Source organism: Mus musculus, chromosome 7, assembly GCF_000001635.26.
Source record: "Mus musculus strain C57BL/6J chromosome 7, GRCm38.p6 C57BL/6J".
In the NCBI taxonomy this organism is placed as follows: Eukaryota; Metazoa; Chordata; class Mammalia; order Rodentia; family Muridae; genus Mus; species Mus musculus.
This window is the reverse complement of record NC_000073.6, coordinates 19,154,123-19,174,264: the sequence shown is the minus strand read 5'-3', so window position 1 is coordinate 19,174,264 and position 20,142 is coordinate 19,154,123. Positions and strand designations below refer to the sequence as shown.

At 51.6% G+C, this 20,142-nt stretch overlaps 1 protein-coding gene across 7 annotated transcripts; it reads left to right on the top strand.

The window, feature by feature from the left end:
• The first annotated feature begins 4,016 nt into the window (after positions 1-4,016).
• Gipr (gastric inhibitory polypeptide receptor) lies at positions 4,017-18,202 on the top strand. Of its 7 annotated transcripts, none has more exons than XM_006540143.2 (14): positions 4,017-5,635; positions 8,140-8,203; positions 9,141-9,297; positions 9,643-9,745; positions 10,120-10,227; positions 10,652-10,755; positions 11,294-11,397; positions 11,572-11,716; positions 13,511-13,670; positions 13,874-13,934; positions 14,235-14,519; positions 14,612-14,750; positions 16,578-16,619; positions 16,697-18,202. In XM_006540143.2, exons 3-14 carry the CDS (start codon positions 9,241-9,243, stop codon positions 16,895-16,897), a joined length of 1,509 nt encoding a protein of 502 aa, XP_006540206.1. In that variant the 5' UTR covers positions 4,017-5,635; positions 8,140-8,203; positions 9,141-9,240; the 3' UTR covers positions 16,898-18,202. The 7 variants fall into 7 exon arrangements, 6 of the variants coding, with proteins under 6 accessions (XP_006540206.1, XP_006540205.1, XP_006540207.1 ...); NM_001080815.1 differs by lacking the exon at positions 4,017-5,635 and having other exon boundaries at positions 8,138-8,203; positions 14,235-14,304; positions 14,431-14,519; positions 16,697-17,140; XM_006540142.2 differs by lacking the exon at positions 8,140-8,203.
• Positions 18,203-20,142: the final 1,940 nt, after the last annotated feature.

The window sequence follows — 20,142 nt, the reverse complement described above, 5'->3', positions numbered from 1 at the left end:
TAACTCCCAGCATCCATATTAGGTACCTAACTCCATAAAGATCCCACACCTTTGGACTTTTGGGTCTCATGCACACACATTGCACATACGTGATTACACTTAAAAATAAGCCAAACAGTGGCGGCTCACGCCTTTAATCCCAGCACTTTGGAGACAGAGGCAGGCAGATCTCTGACCTCGAGGCCAGCCTAGTCCACAGAGTGAGTTCCAGGACAGCCATACACAGAGAAACCCTGTCTCGAAAAACCAATAATTAAATACCTAATCAGCTAAATATAAATTTAATAAAAACTTTAAAAACAATTATAGCAAAACATAATGGAATGTGACTGTCGTGTGCTAAGGAATACGGTTCCAATCCTGGCCTCCTTGTTGTGGGGGAAGCTAGAAAGTCGAGGGCATAGAGAATGGAGCAAGGCACATAATTGAGGCTGGTGGGTTATGGCAGAGAGAGGGAGATGACATACATAGATGTCACACTCAGTCCTCGACCTGAAACGGCTAACCCAGCGCAGGACCGGACTCAAATAGGACCCACGGGAGCCACAAGCTATGTGACTTTGGCTTTTCTCAGGACAAATGGCTTGAGGTGGGCACCCACTTCCCAGAAGAGGAGAGCAGTTTGGATGGGCGTTTGGGTGTGAAGTGTTCCCTGTTCTGGCTCTGGGTACAGCTAATGGAGTTTGTTCTCTTCTGAGTGCTTTCGCAGGAAGATGTCAAGGACCTTGAAGACAGGCATGGGAGGGGTCGCTGAGCTGGAGGAGGGAGTAGGGTAGATAGAATTCCCCCCCCCCTTTCTTTTCTCCCTTCTCCAGGTGAGCAAGCCTTTTCCACAGTCTGGAAATCACATTTTGAAACTCGCCATAAAGGGTGCTTTGAACATGAGCTATGTTTCCTGGGGCAAGTTGAGGGAATTCTCTGGGCCTCAACTTCATCTAGAATATGGGGGTTATATATCTTCACTACAAATCCTCCTGCCTGAACTTCCCTGAGGCTCGATCTGGGCTACACCCTCAGCCCAGCCTTTCACGTTCCTTGCTTAGTAAGGACCACCCAAACCAATCTACAACCACCAGGGGGCAGTCGGGGACCCCCGTAGTTGCACTCGGCCGCTGGCGTGGGGTGAAGGGAAGTTTGCAGAGGATTTGGAGGTGGAGGAAGGCTGGCGCTGTCTGCAGAGCCTCAGCCGAGAGTCGCTCTTCTGCCCTCCATCCTGGCCTCTAGAGCCCCCACCCCACCCAGTGCGACATTATGTCAACACAACCCTACGGTTGCTTCTGGCCTGAACAATATTTGCCTTGGGGATCTGGATCGGTCGCTATGGATACCGGCACCCCCCCAGGACCGGAAGAGGCTAAAGAGAGCCAACTGCATCTGCCTGATCTCCCTCGGATTTTGTCTTGGAGGCAGTTTGATACAGTCTTTTCATTCTGGACTCTGTCTCTCTCTGTCTTCCTCTCTGGGAAGAGTCATTAAGTTAGGTATCCTATCGCTCATCTCTTTCTCTGTTCTTCACTCACTGTGCGTGCTGTCTTTCTCTGTTTCTGTCTTGCCTGATCCCCATTTCCCTGGGTTTCCTGTCTCATTGAAACTCACTCAAACCTTCAATTTTTTTTCCATGAGGCTGGGTCTCAACTAGGCCAGGCTGTCTTCAAACTCTCTGTGTAGCCAAAGGTGACCTTGAACTTCCCACCCTCTTGTCTCCACCCTCCTGGTGTTGGGACTACAGGCATGTATACCACATCTGGTTTATGGGGAGGCAGAGGACCGGCCCCAGAGCTTCGTCCATGCTAGGCAAGTTCCCGCTCTTCACTGAACCACATCCCGCAGCTCTCTATATTGTTTGTGTTTGTCTTGCCAGGCCTCTTCCTTCTGACTTCCACCTTTTCCTTGTTGTGGATTCCTCCCGTGGATCCCATGTGTGCTGCTGTGTGTGCAGGCTGCCTCCTGTTTCTTTGACTCCCAGAATCTCTGTTTCTGTGAGCCTGCTTTTCTGGCTCTGACTTCCTCTCTTGGAGGCATTGCCTCTCGGGTCTCCTCAGGTTAGGGGGTCATGCTTCCCTGAGGCCCTCTCTGTGCACCTATTACTAACGAGCTCTGTTTGCCACTAGGTCTCTGTCCTTCAAGCCTCTTATCTTTGTAGCTTGACACTTAAGGGCCGTCTCTCCCTCCCATCTCTGGCCTCAGGCCCCGTGGGGCGTCTCCTTCCCCATCTCTCTCTGCCTCATTTCTTCTGTACCATCTGCTAGCGCCCCAGGCTTCTGCCCGCTCCCCTCCAGCCTTGCTTGGCTGGGCAGCCCCGTGGGAGGAGACGCAGATTTTCCAGCTCTCCTTTTCTGTGACTTCTAAAGTTGGGGCATTGTCTGACTCTGCCCTGGGCCAGAGGGTAGGAGATAAGAGCTAGGAAAAGCCAGGACCAGGAACAATGGAGAGAAGCCGACAGCCAGCCAGAGACAAGCAAGGAAAGGAGGGAGAGAAAGAAGGAAGTTAGAAGATGGGAATAGGACTGGGGTAGAGCTCAGTAGTAGAGAGCTTGCCTAGCATGTGTGGGACCCTGGGCTCCATTCCCAGGATGCAAAATTAAATAAAGCAAATTTAAAAACAGACAAATGAGTTGTGCTCATGCCAGTAATCAATCTTGTACTAGGAGAGGGGGCTGAGGAATGAGGTGATTTTGAAGTCAGTTTGGGCTAGATGTGTGTGAGGGGAGAAGGTAAGAGTTGTAGCTTATCTGAACAGTCCTTACCTAGAGTCCCCCAGTGAGGGACTGGGGGCGTGGCTCAGTGGTAGAGCCCCTGCCTAGAATCCCTCAGTGAGGGGCTGGGGGCGTGGCTCAGTGGTAGAGCCCCTGCCTAGAATCCCCCAGTGAGGGGCTGGGGGCGTGGCTCAGGGGTAGAGCCCCTGCCTAGAATCCCCCAGTGAGGGGCTGGGGGCGTGGCTCAGTGGTAGAGCCCCTGCCTAGAATCCCTCAGGGAGGGGCTGGGGGCGTGGCTCAGGGGTAGAACCCCTGCCTAGAATCCCTCAGTGAGGGGCTGGGGGCATGGCTCAGGGGTAGAGCCCCTGCCTAGAATCCCCCAGTGAGGGGCTGGGGGCGTGGCTCAGTGGTAGAATCCCTGCCTAGAATCCCCCAGTGAGGGGCTGGGGGCGTGGCTCAGGGGTAGAGCCCCTGCCTAGAATCCCTCAGTGAGGGGCTGGGGGCGTGGCTCAGTGGTAGAGCCCCTGCCTAGAATCCCCCAGTGAGGGGCTGGAAATTTAAATCAGTGGTAGAGCCCCTGCCTAGAATCCCCCAGTGAGGGGCTGGGGCGTGGCTCAGTGGTAGAGCCCTGTCTAGAACCCCCCAGTGAGGGGCTGGGGGCTTGGTCACTGTTAAGAGTGCTTGCCTACCGTGCACAAGAACCAGGGTTCCCATTCCAGCACCAAAATATTAACAAGAGCAACAATAATAGTAGTAATAAATACAATAAGAAGACAAGCAAAAAGAGACTGGCTCAAAAGAAGAGGAAGTCAGATAGGAAAGACCTGAGAAGCTGAATGAGACAGAGGAAAAGAAAAGGACCGAAGACAGAAAGACAGAAACACTGAGTGTAGGGTTAGAGAAAAGGAGTAAAGGAGAGATTTGATGGTTTTGTTGGCTTGGTCCTCCTGACAGGATCTCACTATGTCTCCCTGGCCGACCTGGAACCTGCTACGCAATCCAGGCTGGCCTTGAACTCACGGGGCTCCACTAGTCTCTGCCTCCAAGTGCTGGGATTAACACTCTGTCATGTTCTGCTAGACGGGAGAGCTTTGGAGGAGAGGGGGAAAAGAAGAGAGAGGGAGGGGAGAGAGCACGTACAAGGAGTGGGGAGACTCCACAGAGAGAAGATAGGCTGGCGGCCGGGAGAGACACGCTATATTTAGAGACCGGATGAGCCAAGTATGCTGGAAAAGCAGCCAGAGTGCTGTCAGGAGCTGAGTCTCCTGGGGTGGGTGAGGGGTGGGCTGCAGCATGGTGCAGCCTGGGAGTAGCTCAGTAGCCAGGGAGGCTCCAGTCTGCTGCTTCAGTGCCTGTCTCCAGAGACTACCAAGGACCCTAGACAGAGGGCGGGAGCCAGTCAGAGACCTAGACCGTGACCTCTCTTCTTCTGTCTTCATGTCTGTCCTACACTCCTGCCCTGTGTTCACCTAGAGTGGACTACGGCAGGGAAGGGACAAGGGTGCCTCTCTGTCTTCAGGAGCATCTTTTAAACTTTAATATACATTATATATCTATGTATTTATTGGTCCGTGTGTGCCTGTGTGCCGCTGCTGTGTACGAGTGGCGATCAGAGAGCTTCGCTGGCAAGCACCTTCACCAACTGAGCCACCTTGCAGGCCTCCTTTGAAGATTTTAATTAGCATATATGAATTATACACACCGTGTTTCACCGAGACATTTTCACATATAAATGCGTACATATATGCATGTATGCATTCTGTGTCTGGATTGTATCCACGCCCTCTTGCTCTCCGCCATCCTGTTCTTTCTCAATGCATCCTCCCTCTGCTTGCGTGTTCCTGTGGGTTTCTTTCTTGTGATTCAGTGCGTTTCCTTTGTGTTGCTCAGAGGATCATGGGTAAGGGCTGACTGGAAGGAGCATGGTTTTCACCACGGAGGAAAAGGGCTCTGCTGCCCCCAGAAACCTTTAGCTAGCCTATAGATTCCAAGGACAGGGCGGAGCCTTGTCTCCCCTTCCCCTCAAGATCATCCTTCAGGCTCACCCTCTCTCACCGTCCCCTCTCTCTCCCATCCTCTTTCCCTTCCTTCCCCTCCCCCTTCTCCATCCTTTCTCTCTTCCCCTCTCTCTGAAATTGTGTTTCACCATGGAGTGGAGGCTGCCCTCAAGCTCAGTATCTTCCTGCCTTAACCTTCCCCAACATTGGGATGACAGGCCTGAGTCTGTTCTAACTCTTCCCTTTCTGTCCCCCATCTATTCCTCTTCCTCCTCCCCCTCCCCTTCCTCTCCCTCCTCCTTCTCATCTTCTTTGTGTGTGTGTGATTTATTTTGTTTTTCTTTTTTTTTTTTAAGTTTTATTTACTTAATTTATGAGTACACGGTTGTTGTCTTCAGAATGTCTCCAAAGAGGGCATCAGATCCCATTACAGATGGTTGTGAGCCACCATGTGGTTGTTGGGAATTGAACTCAGGACCTCTGGAAGAGCAGCCAGTGCTCTTAACTGCTGAGCCATCTCTCCAGCTCCCTTATTTTGTTTTTCGAAACAGAGTTTCTGTGTAGTTCTGGCTGTTCTGGAATTCTCTCTGAAGACCAGGCTGGCCTCGAACTCACAGAGATCCATCTGCCTCTGCCTCTGCCTCTTTAGTGCTGGGATCAAAGGCACTACCATCGCCTGACCTCTCTCTGCTTCTTATCTTTCTGGGTCTCAAGTTCTTTTCCTACCCTCTTACCACCCCAGTCCCATCCCCTTCCTCCCTCTCCAGTCCAGTGACCTTCATGCCCTCTTGAAGCCCGGCAGGATCCAGCCCCAGCTGTCCACGAGGTGCTCTTCAATTTCAGACCCTCTTCAAGCTCCACTTCAGGGACAGATACTTTCCCAGGATCCACAGGACGCCAGGAATGTGGAGCAGAGAGCAGAGAGGTCCCCAGGGGCCAGGCGGTAAGGACCCTCACCCCGCCCCCCCCATTCTCTCTGCTCCCTGCTTCTGATGTGGACCTCAGGCCATTCCCTGCCCTTCCTGGGGCCTCTGGGCCTCAGCTTGTCCTCTGCAAAATGGGCAGGCTTGCCTCTGGCCCACTTATCACACAGGTCCCATGGGAGCAAGCAAGCAGCTTGAACTGGCTATGTGTATTGAGCAGGAGACACTGCTGGGCTCCAAATTTCCCCATCCTACATTCCACGGGCAGATGTTCCCTATATCTGGGGTGATGGAAGATCCTGAAAGTAGAGGTTGTAAAGATGTGGGTGATATATAGGTTCCTGTAACTATGGGACCATTTCAAGACTGGATGTTAATGTGTGACAGTAGGGTTCACAATGTGTGGACATGTGACCGTGTGACTGGCTGTGGGGCCGGGAAGGGTCATACTTAAGATGAGAGTGGTGGCCCCCAAATGTAAGTTAAACTTCTGGGAAGTGAGGCAAGAGACTCCCCCAAGTGAGCTGCTGCTGGGGGTGTGGCTCAGTGGTAGAGCCCCTGCCTAGAATCCCCCAGTGAGGGGCTGGGAGCACAGTGAACCGTTAGAGTGCTTGCCTACCATGCACAAGAACCAGGGTTTCATTCCAGCATCAAAACAGGATGATGAGTTCAAAGCTAGCTTGGGACAAATGGAGACATTAGCCGACAAGGTAGTTCAGTGGTTAAAGGTGACCGCCATCAAGTCTGAAGACCTAAATTCCATCCCTGGAATCCCTCTAGAAAGTCTGTGGCTTGTGAGTGTAGATGGAACAATGGTATGGTTGTCTGCTCATACAAAACTGGGTGTGACAATGAGAGAATGGGCATCTTGGTGTTCCCTGAGGAGTTTATGCTGTTACACACAGTATAGTCTCTGGGGGATTGTGATGTATGTCACAAGGGACAGTGTTTTCAGATGTGGCCACTCAGCACAGTGTGTGTGTGTGCGTGTGTGTTTCAGCTTGGGTTGTGAGAGGATTGAATGGGTGTGTGCATCACCACACAGCCAGGCACATTTATGTCCTGGACACTCATTGCTTGAGGCTCTGCTCTGGATGTCCAGTCCTCCTGAGGGACACAGACCAGTTGCGGCTATCGAGTGATTGATAGTGCTGCTGCCAAATGTGGAGCCAGATGTGGTCATTGCATGAGCCTGTGCCATTGAAATCTGAATCTCAGTACTTGAAAAGCTGAGGCAGGAGATCCAAGGTTGGAGATCACCTCGGTTATAGAATGAGACTCTGTTTTCTTAAAACACACACACACACACACACACACACACACCAAAACCACAAACGAAACAGGACTGGAGAAATGGCAGTTAAGAACACTTCAGGAGGATCCAGAATTCAGTTCTCAGCACCCATGGGGAGACTCACAACCATGGGTAACTCCAGTTCTAGGGGATCCAGTGCCCTCTACTGGCCTCCTCAGGCACTGCATGAATATGGTACACATGCCTCCATGCATGCACATAAAATTAAAACAAAGAAAGACAAATCAGGGATTGGAGCAATGGTTCACTTGGTAAAGTCCTTGTTATGCATGCAGCAAGATAAATTAAGCTGGGTAGTGTATGCTTGTAATCCCAGTACCAGGGAGTCGGAGGCAGGCAGATCTCTGCATTCAAGGGCAGCCAGGTTTATGTAATGAGTTCAAGGACAGCCAGGGCTACACAGAGAAATCTTGTCTTGAAAGACCAAATCAAAGGAAGTAGACAACACTTAAGAATCACATCAGAGGGGCTGGAGAGATGGCTCAGTGGGTAAGAGCATCCGACTGCCCTTTCGAAGGTCCGAAGTTCAAATCCCAGCAACCACATGGTGGCTCACAACCATCCGTAACAAGATCTGACTCCCTCTTCTGGAGTGTCTGAAGACAGCTACAGTGTACTTACATATAATAATAAAAAAAATTTTAAAAAAAGAATCACATCAGAGGTTGTCCTCTGGTCCTTCACGCATACACATGTACACGTACACACATATACAATGACATACATATACACCAAACAATGACAACAGAAAGGCAGTGGTAATTAAGATTATAGGCTGTGTTTACACATATGTGAAGTGTCCACGTCCCAGGGCACACAGCCGCTTGTCCCTGCAAGTGATTGGGAAGCTGTGGGTGAAAGACTGGCTCTCTCAGCATAGTCCTAGTTGTAGAGCTATGAATGAACTTGTTACTCACGGAGTCTCACTCTGTGAGTCTCTGTCGCTCTCCTGCTCAGCATTTGGGATCCTGTGTGAGGCAGCGTGAGAGGCTGTGTAAGTGGCTGGCTGGCATAGTGTGTTCTGTGGCCTGGGGGAGGGGGGAACCATAACTGTGTGACTGTTCCCTCTACGTGACACAATGGCTGTGATAAACGTGCCTGCTCCACGGTTCCCACTCTTCCCCAGAGCTCCCCCTCCTGTTCTCTGGTCCGCCCTGGCCCCGCCCCCTCCCAACACCCCAGGCTGCCAGCGCCTGTCACCTCTTCCAGAGCTCTCTGGCAGGCGAGGCAGGGCAGCTGTGTCAGTGGAGATTGCGAACAGGACTCCGTGCAGGTAAGGGGTCTCCATCAAGCCCTTGCCCTGGGCCCATCTCTCCCTTGACTGTCCCCCTATCTCAATCTTTGTCTCTTTCTGCCTCTCTGACCTGTCATCTCTTCACCTCTTTTAATCTCTAAATGGGCTTTTTCTACTCTTTCCCCTTCTCTGTCTCTTCCCTAGTCACTTCCTCTGTCTCTGAGCCACAGTTTTGTCTTTATCTCCTTTTTTGCCCTTTAGGCTCTGATCTCTCGCTTGTGTCTCATTGTCCCCAAGTCTTTCTGTTCTTATACCTTATAACTGAGTCCGTGATTTTTTGTTTGTTTGTTTTGGTTTTTTGGTTTTTGGTGTTTTTGTTTGTTTGTTTGTCTTATATTTTTTCTTTTCTGTAGCTCTGAGATTCCCTTTTGAAACTCTGCATTCACATTGTCTGGGCGGGGGTGATAGTTGGGTTAGAAGGATTTTCAGAGCATCTAACGTCCAAAAGTCAGAAACCCAGGGTCTAATATCTCTCTGTTCCCTAAATATTTAGATGCTGGGAGAGCGCTGTCCCTCTGACTTCTTGAAGCCAGGGAAGTTTTAGAAGATTGGGCTTTTATCTTCTATATAAATTGATGCGAACTCAAATGATCGGTTCAAATTCCCTTCAGGGCTTGACTGACAGTTTCTAGTCTCTCCTCTCTAAGGAGGTCTCAGGTTCCCAAGAGTCCCTCCGGTCTAGCCTCTCGGTGACACTGACGCTTCTGCCTGTCACAGCTCTAGGGCAACAGGCCCCTCAGCAAACACCCCTCCCTTCCACCTTGGCTGCCTCAGCAACACTTAGGAGGACCTGGGAATCGCTTAGCTGATCCCAGCCTCACTTATCTACTGGAGGCCGCGCCTAGTCCTGCTCCGCCCCAAATCCTCACGTGCGGAAATGGGGGGCGTGGCCTCAGACGCCATGTGCTTCTGGCAGGTGAGCACTGACTTGGACTGAAGCCCAAGAGTTGGTTCTGCCTTGGGACCCTCCAGCCCAACTGCCTCCGAGTGGCCAGAGTTTCCATCACCTTTCAAGGATGCCCCTGCGGTTGCTGCTTCTGCTGCTGTGGTTGTGGGGACTCCAGTGGGCGGAGGTGAGGACCTCGAGAGATAATAGGCGCTCTGGGGTGGTTTTAAGCCTTTCCCTACATTAGGGAGAGTTTTAAGGCTGCTCGCCCCCCTCCCTGTATAAACTGGTAGTTTCTCTTCACACAGTTTCCCTCACAAGTCCTCCAGGTGGGGACAAGCTACCCCTTCCTTTGGGCGATTTTCTAGGCACCCCAATTCCATCTAAGAGGTTTCTGAGCCACCCAGAACTCCTGCGTAAAAAAATGGACAGCTCCTCCATATCTCTAAGGGTTCTTCTGGCCTTTCCCAGCTGAGCTTGCTGCCTGGGAGGAGGTTACCCTGCGGGGCTCCTCCCTTCTTTCTTCTCTTAGACAGACTCTGAGGGGCAGACCACCACGGGGGAGCTGTACCAGCGCTGGGAGCACTACGGCCAGGAGTGCCAAAAGATGTTGGAGACCACAGAACCTCCCTCAGGTGTGATTGGAGGGCTTGGGAGATGTGGGTGGGGCTTGGTTCGGGTAGGCTGTGAGGACCAGGGTTGGAGTCTGAAGACAGAAGAATCCTGGAAGGTAGCAGAGGAGGTGGGAGGAGTTCTGGGCGGGACCTGACCTGCAGTGGGCGGGTTTGGGGAGGTGGAGCTTGATAATTGAACTTTCTAGAGAGTAATAAGGATTTGGGATTTACTTGGTGGGAGGGACCTGCAGTGGGGCTAGGACGATGAATGGGTGGGATCTTGAGGTTTGATGGGAGAAGCTTGTGGCCAATAAGGAGCTAGTGCAACTTGGAGGTGTGAAAGAATGAAAAGCCAGACCGCCCCTCTCCTTCAGCTCTGTTTCCCTCTCCCTTAGGCCTGGCCTGTAACGGTTCCTTCGATATGTATGCCTGCTGGAACTACACGGCCGCCAACACCACTGCTCGGGTGTCTTGCCCCTGGTATCTGCCCTGGTTCCGTCAGGGTGAGGTGCTCCCCGCACCCCTCATCCGGGACTCCATCCTCACTTAGCCCCTCCTGCTCAGCTGACCCTGTCTGTCAAGCTAGGTGTCTCCCAATGCCTGTGTCCCCTGGGCTCTGTCACATGATTTACTTATTCTTGTCTTTATTTATTGCGTGTATGTGTGGATGAATGAGCTATGGCAGGGGTGTGGCGATCAGAGGTCAACTTACAGGAATCCTTTCACCATGTGGGTCTCGGGGGATCTCTTTGGCTTGGCTGCCAGCGTCTCTGCCTGTTGAGCCACATGGGGGCCCAGACTGGCCTTGAGCTCATGGCAATCCTTTTGCCTCGGCCCCCCAAATGTGTACAACAGTTTACAGTGGTGAACTGCTACACCTCTGACACCCTCTCCCCCACCCCCACCCCATCCCTTATGCTCTCATAGTGTCTGCAGGCTTTGTCTTCCGCCAGTGTGGCAGTGATGGCCAGTGGGGATCTTGGAGAGACCACACTCAGTGTGAGAATCCAGAGAAGAATGGGGCTTTTCAGGTGAGGGGGGGGTGAAGGATTCAGGCTAGGGTATCTGGGGAGAGTTTCAAAAAAAGACCTCACGAGTTTCAGGCCCAACTGACACCCATTGTACAGGGAGTAGAACTCTGGGTTGTAGGTAATTAAAATCCAACTCAGGCAACGTGATGGTGGCTGCAGTGGTGGCACACGTCTTAATCCCAGCACTTGGGAGGCAGAGGCAGGCAGATCTCTTGAGTTTGAGGTCAGCCTGGTCTCCAGAATGAGTTCCAGGAGAGCCAGGACTGTACAATGAAATCCTGTCTTGAAAAAACAAAGCATATATATATTCATATGAATATATGAATGTGCCCACACAGCTTGGAGGTGAAGGGCACTTAAAGAAGTACAAGTGGAGCTTCAAGGAGAAAACAGGCAATTTTTAGCGCCTGTTTGGAGAGAAGGAACATTTTTCCCAGAAGAGACCGGGGTGTGAGGGGAGGGGTGGTGGACAGCCCCGCCCCTCCTCCGGACCAGCTAAAAGAGTCATGTCTTCTCTTGCTTTCCTTGTCTCCACCAGGACCAGACGCTGATCCTGGAGCGCCTGCAGATCATGTATACCGTGGGCTACTCCCTGTCCCTGACGACTCTGCTGCTAGCCCTACTCATCTTAAGTTTGTTCAGGTGCGACCCACCAGTTCTGTGTGGTGTGGTGGAGACTGGGCCTGGGTTTATACACTAAGATGGGAGATGGTGTGGCTCTAGGGGAAAGGATGGGGGGCTGTTTCAAGGGACGTTGGATGCCTGAGGACAGCTTTTCAGTGGTTCCCAGCCCTTTTCGTCTCTCAAATCCCCCAGGCGGCTGCACTGCACTCGTAATTACATTCACATGAACCTGTTCACGTCTTTCATGCTGCGGGCAGCAGCCATCCTCACCCGAGATCAGCTGCTGCCTCCACTGGGTCCCTACACTGGAGACCAGGCCCCTACCCCGTGGAACCAGGTACTCCACCGCCTCCTTCCCGGTGGGACCAAGACGTTTCCCATCTATTTCCGTACCTTTCCTCATCACTGACAGTGAAAGCGTGGGGACAGGATGGGAGGAAGAAACCAATAGGGATTTGGAAGGAACCAGTTCGTTCCTTGAGGCAGGGAGATGAAACTCAGGACTGTGAACAGAGGACTTTATATAATAATTGTGTGTGTGAGGTGATGGTCTTGGGGTGAAGTTCACTAATAGAGTACCTGATTCAGTACTGGGGAAATGAAAAGAAAGATTAAGAAGCCACCCAGGCTGAAGAGATGGCTCAGTGGTTAAGAGCACTGGCTGCTCTTGCAGAGGACCCTGGATTGATTCCCAGCATGCACACAGCAGCTCACAGCCATCTGTGACTCCAGTTCTGGGGGTCTGGTGCTCTCCTCTGACCTGCATGCGATGCACAGACATGCAGGCAGGCAAAATGTCTCTACACAAAATAGAGGGGGAAAAGATGGCTCAGTACTTAGAGGCATTGGTTTACAATCCTGATGATTTGCATTCAACCCCAGAACCCGCATGGTGGCACACTCCTGAAAGGTCTCTGACCTTCACACTGCTGGGCGCGTAGCTTGGCATTTACTTTTTATAAATTTGTATTTCATGTGTGAGTATTTGCCTGTATGTATGTATGTATGTATGTATGTATGTATGTATGATGTATTCCATGTCCATGCCTGGTGCCCTCAGAGGTCAGAAGAGGGTATCAGATCCCCTGGAGCCAGAGTTACAATTGTGAGCTGCAATATGCATGCTGGGAATTGAACTCAGGACCTCTGGAAGAGCAGCCAGTGCTCTTAACCTCTGAGCCATCTCTCCGGCCCAGTACATGCATTTAATCCTAGCACTCAAGAGGCAGAGGCAGGCTGGGCATGGTGGCGCATGCCTTTAATCCCAGCACTTGGGAGGCAGAGGCAGGCAGATTTCTGAGTTCTAGGCCAGCCTGGTCTACAGAGTGAGTTCCAGGACAGCCAGGGATACACAGCAAAGCAAAACAAAACAAGAACAACCCCTACAAAATATAAGATTTAAAAAAAAAAAGAGGGGCTGGTGAGATGGCTCAGTGGGTAAGAGCACCCGACTGCTCTTCCGAAGGTCAGGAGTTCAAATCCCAGCAACCACATGGTGGCTCACAACCATCCGATCACGAGATCTGACTCCCTCTTCTGGAGTGTCTGAGGACAGCTACAGTGTACTTACATATAATAAATAAATAAATAAATCTAAAAAAAAAAAAAAAAAAAAGAGCTAGTGTGGCAAAGGCTACATAGTGGGATTCTAAGGGTACTTCACTGTGGTAACAGAATAGAAAATGCCAAGGTTGTTAAGGGTGTCAATGTGGAAGAGTCCTCAAGTGAAGGTGGGTAAGTTGAGATAAGATAAGCCATTTACTGGAAACCCAGAGTAAAACAGGGCAAGAGATGGAGATGAGCCCTGTTTGGCCAGGAAGTCCCATAGTCCCAGTTAGGTGGTAAGTTGAGCACAACTGATATATTAAAACCGGCTTGGGCTGCAGAGCAAGTTCAAGGACAGCCTGTACAATTTATTGAGACCCTGACTCAAAGAGAAGAGAAATGGAATGTAACTCAATGGTAGAGCCCCTGCCTAGACTCCCCAGTGAGGGGCTGGGGGCGTGGCTCAGTGGTAGAGCACCTGCCTCACAAGCAGGAAGTCCTGGGTTCAAGACTTACTACCACATACACAAAGGAATACATACAAATAATAAAACAAAGAGACTACCCTTGTCTGATGGCTTCATAGGCCCTAGCTGCCTGCCGCACGGCCCAGATCATGACCCAATATTGTGTGGGAGCCAATTACACCTGGCTACTGGTGGAGGGTGTTTATCTGCACCATCTGCTGGTGATCGTGGGACGCTCAGAAAAGGGCCACTTCCGCTGCTACCTGCTTCTTGGCTGGGGTGAGCCCTGACTCTGTGACCCCCACTCCCCACCCCTCCGCCCAGCCCAGCGCATCTTGGCTCCCACCACCACCCAGCCGATCCGCCTTTCCTCCCCTCCCACTCCCTTGCTGAAGAATTCCGCGGGTCTTGGGCCTGGAAGGGGCTCGTGTGCACACTGACAGCTGCGGCGTGGTGGGGGGCGGGGATCGGGGTCTGCACAGGGGCCCCCGCGCTTTTCGTCATTCCCTGGGTGATCGTCAGGTACCTGCGCGAGAACACACAGTGAGTTGCAGGGTCTGGGGGGCGGGGCCGGGCTGGGGGCGGGGCTACATGGCACAGGAGGCGGGGAAGGGTGGAAAAGAGGTGGTGCGCAGAGGGTGGGCGGGGTATAAAGGAATTATGGGCTGGGAAAGGTGGAGGAGTAGGAGACTTTCTGAAAAGCAGGATGGGATGGGTCTTAAATGAATGTAGGTGGGCTTTAAAGAGGGTGGGCAGGCCCTGGTGAGAGAACGTGCCTGATTAGGGGGTAACTGGAGGTTTGCCGGGGCATTTCGCGTCTCAGTTCTACTTTGCCTCCTCTAGGTGCTGGGAGCGCAACGAAGTCAAAGCCATTTGGTGGATCATTCGCACTCCCATCCTAATAACCATCTTGGTAGGGCCAGTCTCGCCTCCTCCAGGCTGTACTCAGGGATTTCTCATTCTGGGGAAGAGGAGCGCCAACCCCCTGTCCCACCCCAGAAACCGAATGGCTTCTGGCTCAGTCTCTCTCTCCTCACAGATCAATTTCCTCATCTTCATCCGCATCCTTGGCATCCTTGTTTCAAAGCTGAGGACACGGCAGATGCGCTGCCCCGACTACCGACTAAGGTGAGGGCAGGCTCAGGACCCAATGTGGGAAGCAGATGGAGCCGGAATCAGGGGCGAGGACATGCGGGCCACTGACATCCGTCTCTTCCCAGGCTGGCTCGCTCCACGCTGACACTGGTGCCCCTGCTGGGTGTCCACGAGGTGGTGTTTGCGCCTGTGACGGAGGAACAGGTTGAAGGCTCCCTGCGCTTCGCCAAACTGGCCTTTGAAATCTTCCTAAGTTCCTTCCAGGTGCTCAGACTGGGTGCAGGGGCTCCGCCCTCCTACCTTAGACCTTTCTCTCCATTGGTACACAGCGATATCGTCATTCCCCAGAGTAGCCACTATTGACTGGAGTGTACCCAGGGATTTCATTCATTCGTTCATCATGCATGCACAAGGAAAATACCTAACTGAGGCTATCCTGAGCTGTGGGCGTGGGGGTGGGGATAGATGTAGAGGACCACACAGTCTTTCCTAGCATTGCCCCCGGACGAGGAGGAAGGGCTGTGGGGTGGACTGAGTTAGGGCTTAGTTTCTGGTTTCCTTTACCCTCAAGGTACAGATTTTTTCTTTTAAATATTTATTTATTTATTTATTGTATATGAGTACACTGTAGCTATCTTCACACACACCAGAAGAGGATCCCATTACAGATGGTTGTGAGCCACTATATGGTTGCTGGGAATTGAACTCAGGACCTCTGGAAGAGCAGTCTGAGCTCTTAAGCGCTGAGCCATCTCTCTAGCCCAAGGTGCAGAATTGAAGGACGTAGAAAGTTCCAAAACGTGAGGCCAACGCTGATGTGCTTGCCTTCCCTAGTCCCTACCCTGCTGGACCCAACTGAGCCTCAGTCTTCTCCCTAAAGTGGGGATAGCACCAGTCTCCCCGGTGAGACTGTGCATTCGTTAAAGGAAGCAAGAACAGATGGAGCACATATGCACCTAGCAACAGCCAGGAGCCAAATGGTCGGCCCCCTATTCTGTGAGAGACGGAGGGAACACTCTATGTAAACAGCCAGTCACACAACTAGGGGAACGTCCCAGAATGAAGATCCCTGAGGCAAGAGGGTAGCTAGTGTGCTGGAGGGTGGTGAGGGTGCCTGCAACTCCAGAGCAATTGGGGCGAGCGAGAGGCAAGAGCTAAACAACAGGGGCAGAAAAGCGAGAGAGGGGCCAGGACTCCAAGCGCAACTTCAATTTTGTCTTTTTTCCTCTTCTGGAAAGGGAGATGTGTGATCTGAATTCGATATTAATGGGATTGTAGAAGATCCTAGGAATATCTTGATAATAGCCCATGTTCATATCTGACTTCATGAATCAATTTAAGCCAGGTATTGGGGCTCACACCTGTATTCTGTCTCTAGCTCGCTAAGCATGTGCTCCAATACTGAGAAGACCTCAAGCTCCATAATTAATTAATAATTATTATTTTAAAAGATTTATTTATTTAATATAAGTACACTGTCATTGTCTTCAGACACACCAGCAGAGGGCATCAGATCCCATTACAGATGGTTGTGAGCCACCATGTGGTTGCTGAGAATTGAACTCAAGACCTCTGGAAGAGCAGCCAGTGCTCTTAACTCCTGAGGTACCTCTCCAGCCCTAATTATTATTTTTGAGGTTGAGTCTCACCATGCAGTTCTGGTTGGACATAGAAGTCTGTGTGGACAAGGATATACTCCAACTCATAGAGAACTGTCTCCCTCTGCCACCAGAGTGCTGGAATTAAAGGCATGTGCCACCACACACAGCTAAGTACTACGTCGTTTTACACATTAATTCTGCACCTCTTCCAACCACCGCCTTCATTTTTCCAGGCGAGGAAAGGGAGGCACAGAGTGGTTTGACTGCTTGCCTCAAATGTGGAAAGCAGGGAATAGCGTTCTACACTCAGGACGTTCAACTTCCAACACTTGTTCTCGGCCTTTGGGGGTCCGAGGAGCATTACAGAGAGTTGGTAGCCAGTGAGCAGGTGCCCTCAGTACCTAGGACTAGGCCTGTAACAGCCACAGTACTTTGAGGCTGGAAACAATGAGTCCACAGCAGCGATCTGATCTCGCTCCTCCTCTGACAGGGTTTCCTGGTGAGCGTGCTCTACTGCTTCATCAACAAAGAGGTAGGAGAGGCTGGCCCGCCCGTGCCCCCTGGCGGCCACCCTGGGAACAGCGTCACCCTGAGCGCCCGGCGTTGCAGGTGCAGTCGGAGATCCGCCAGGGTTGGCGCCACCGCCGCCTGCGTCTCAGTCTTCAAGAGCAGCGTCCACGTCCGCACCAGGAACTCGCCCCCCGGGCTGTGCCTTTGAGCTCTGCGTGCCGAGAAGCTGCCGTTGGCAACGCCTTGCCCTCTGGGATGCTGCATGTGCCTGGGGATGAGGTCTTGGAAAGTTACTGCTAGGTAAAGGGACCCCCGTGTCTGTACAGTTAGCATGTATTCAGAGCCTACTGTGTACCAGCCCCAAGTGGAGCAATGCTGGGGAAATGGAGGCGAAGGAACCGGAAAACAAGGTCCCCACGTGTATATATTTGTGGAGGAATCGTTTATGAAAAGAATTGAGGTGTCTAGGACAATCAACTGGAAGGCAATTGGGATAGACATGATGCTTAGGTCATGGGTCATGTTTGAAAGAAGTGACTGGAGACCTCTTGAAGAGTTGGAGGACAAGATTGCTGGCAGATGGAACAGCATTCAAAAAGGTCTTGGGAACAGGAAGAATGGAGAAAGGCTTCCGTGGCTCCACTGGAAAAAGCGAGGGCCTCCAGATGGGAAGAAGTGGGCAGGGGGTGCAGAAACTGGAATTTCATCCCAGGCTCACTGAAGATTTGATTATTTTTACTTTACGTGTACGATTGTTTTGTCTGTGTGTACGGATGTACACCGCAGGCATGCAGCCCCTGCATATGCTTGAAGGGCAGAAGACCCCTGGGACTGGATGGTTGTCAGCCTCCATGTAGGTTAACAGAACTCCATCTCTCCAGCCCTCCACCCCCAAGATTCTTAGCAGCAGTGTCTCCTGGGCTGTTTTCCATGGTTCTCTGTTCGTTATTAGGGGCAGTGAGTTGGGAGCCCAGTGAGAGGAATGTAGGTGGCTGGACCAGAACGGAGGCCACAGAGAGGTGGGAAGGATTTGTTGAGGGATCCCAGGATCAAAGGAGACTGCCATGACCAAAGGAGAGAGGTTCAAAGGCTCTGGGGTGGGAGGCTCTTTGCCTGTGTTAGGCTGTGGGAGAAGCCGAGCAGCAGGACACAGAGCTATATGAGTGAGAGCTGGCAGCCAAGCAAGAGGGCCTGGGGTCAGTGAGGTAGACAGATCCTTCCGCCTCCCAGACACACCCACCCCCACCCCACAGCCATTCACACCACACCCCTCCTTTATTAGTAGCGGCTGCTGGATTTTTCCCCAAGGTTCCCAGAAAGATGTGTCTCATAGCTGACTCACACTCCACGATTTAAGACTTTGGCTTCTGGTGGAGTGGAGACTGTAGTAAATCAAGCTTCTTTACGGAGTGGGAGGAGGCCAGGCTAGAAAGGGAGATGACTAGGGTGTGTGTGAGGTCGTCTGCTGTAGATGAGTGAGGCTCAACTGGAGCAATGTGTTGGCGCAAAAACCCCACGAACACCACACTGCTACTGTACCCTGCCCTGAGCTAATCTCTATTGAAATCTAAGACATATGTACAATTAAAGTCGTGCATGTGAGCATGCTGCTTGTTTGGAAGGCAACACAGAAATATCAGACCCAGACAAGGGGTGGCGCTGTAACCCCAGCATCTGGGAGGCTTAGCTGAAAGAACACAGGTTGGCTATCTGAACCTCGGAGATCGTCTCAAACAGCAAAAGCAGCGGGAACCAGCCTTGCTCAGTTCTTAATTGGGCTACTGCATTAGCTGTCACTAAACTCCGTCTGAGGACCTCCACTTTGGCTTTTATCTCTGGAAAGGATTATCTGAAGGCAATCAAAGGCGGAGGCTGAACTGTTGCATGTTCAAAACCAGCCTTATTTACTTGCCTAGTCTCAGACCAGTTAGAGCTAGCCTTTTCCCCAATCCCATCATCCAAGAAGCTGAGGCAGAAGTGTTGCTCCAATCTGAGGCCAGCCTAGGCTATATAACAAGACCCTGTCAAAACAGAAAGGGCCAGGGGAGATGGCTCACTCAGTGGGCAAAGTGCTGGCCACAACAGTCTTGGGACCAGAACTCTGGCCCATAGTGCCCACATACGGGGAAGAGTGAAGATTTCCCATGTGACCCCAGGTCTCCATAACATACAAATGTGTGCACATGTACCCATTTACATGTGAACACACATATGCACACATACAAACTACCCCTGTCACATGCAATTAAGAAAAAAAAAAAAGGTAGATAAAAGCACCGTTTGGACAGCCAGGTATCCTGGACTGTAACCCTGACATTCAGAGAGGCAAGCGAAGTTTCCATGTCTGGTGAGGAGTGTTCAGGGTGACAGACAGGGCAGGAACTACAGCTTTGAGCCTGTGACCTGAAGACTCAGTCCAGTCCTGCTCCTGGGTGAAATAAGTGGGCTTCACTGGACTGACATTGCCCACCAGCTTGGCTGCAAAGCTTACAATTTTACTTTTATTATTTACTTGGGCTTTTTGAGACAGGGTGTCTCAGTGTAGTCCTGGCCATCCAGAATACATAGCTCTAAAGGCCCAGCAGCCACACTGGCACTCTGTAGGTCACCACACGGAGTGGCCGGCTGTCTTCCTCCATGGCAGTCGCCAACTTCCCTGGCAAGAGACCAACTCCCTTTCTTTTCCTTCCCAGAATGCAGAGGGAGGTTGCAGGTTTTGTGAGCCAGGAGGCTCCGATCCTAGGTTCTCAGTGCAAACTGACGAAGCCCAGTGGGGAGCAGAGGCCTCCCTGCCTGGCCCTGCTTCTCCTCAGCACTCGAGAGCCTCAGGAGCAGGGGAGGGCAGGTGCCCAACTTTACCGGCTTGGCATCGTGGGAGACCATTAAGTGGGAGGAGATGGAGGGGGCGCCCAGACCCCAGCCTGTACTTTTCCAAATGTATTTTCAATGGAGTCTTTTCTTTTTGAAAGGAACTCACTATGCCTGGCTCACCAGGAATTTACCATGTAGACCCAGGCTAGCCTTGAACTTGCAGCCAATTCTGCCTCAGCCTCTTAAGCTGTAGGGATGGATCACGGGTACACTCATGTTTGCTTTCATTTTACTTGTTTTTTTTGTTTTGTTTTTGTTTTTGGAGTCAGGGTTTCTCTGTGTAGCCCTGGCTGTCCTGGAACTCACTCTGTAGACCAGCCTGGCCTCGAACTCAGAAATCCACCTGCCTCTGCCTCCTGAGTGCTGGGATTTTACTTGTTTTTGAGGCGGGGTTTCTCTGTGTGGCTCTGGCTGTACTGGAACTTGCTCTGTAGATCAGACTGGCCTCACAAAGATTTCCCTGCCTCTGACCAGGCTATCCTGGAACTCAGAAATCTGCCTATCTGCCTGCTTCTGCCTCCTAAGTGCTAGGATTAAAGGCATATGCCACCACTGTCTGGCCTGTTTTTGTATCTAATTTTAATCCATGTGTATTTGTGTGCAGGTGCCCAAGGAAGGTAGAATGTTGGATCCCTCAGGTTCTGTTACAGGTGGTTTGGAGTTGCCACATATGG

What these genes read in the sequence shown, in the direction of transcription:
- Gipr (XM_006540142.2), top strand. Translation starts at nt 9,241, where the DNA reads ATGCCCCTGCGGTTGCTGCTTCTGCTGCTGTGGTTGTGGGGACTCCAG. An exon ending in CTCATCTTAAGTTTGTTCAG is followed by an intron (nt 11,398 to 11,571) that starts GTGCGACCCACC and finishes CAAATCCCCCAG; the next exon opens with GCGGCTGCACTGCACTCGTA. An exon ending in TACCTGCGCGAGAACACACA is followed by an intron (nt 13,935 to 14,234) that starts GTGAGTTGCAGG and finishes TGCCTCCTCTAG; the next exon opens with GTGCTGGGAGCGCAACGAAG.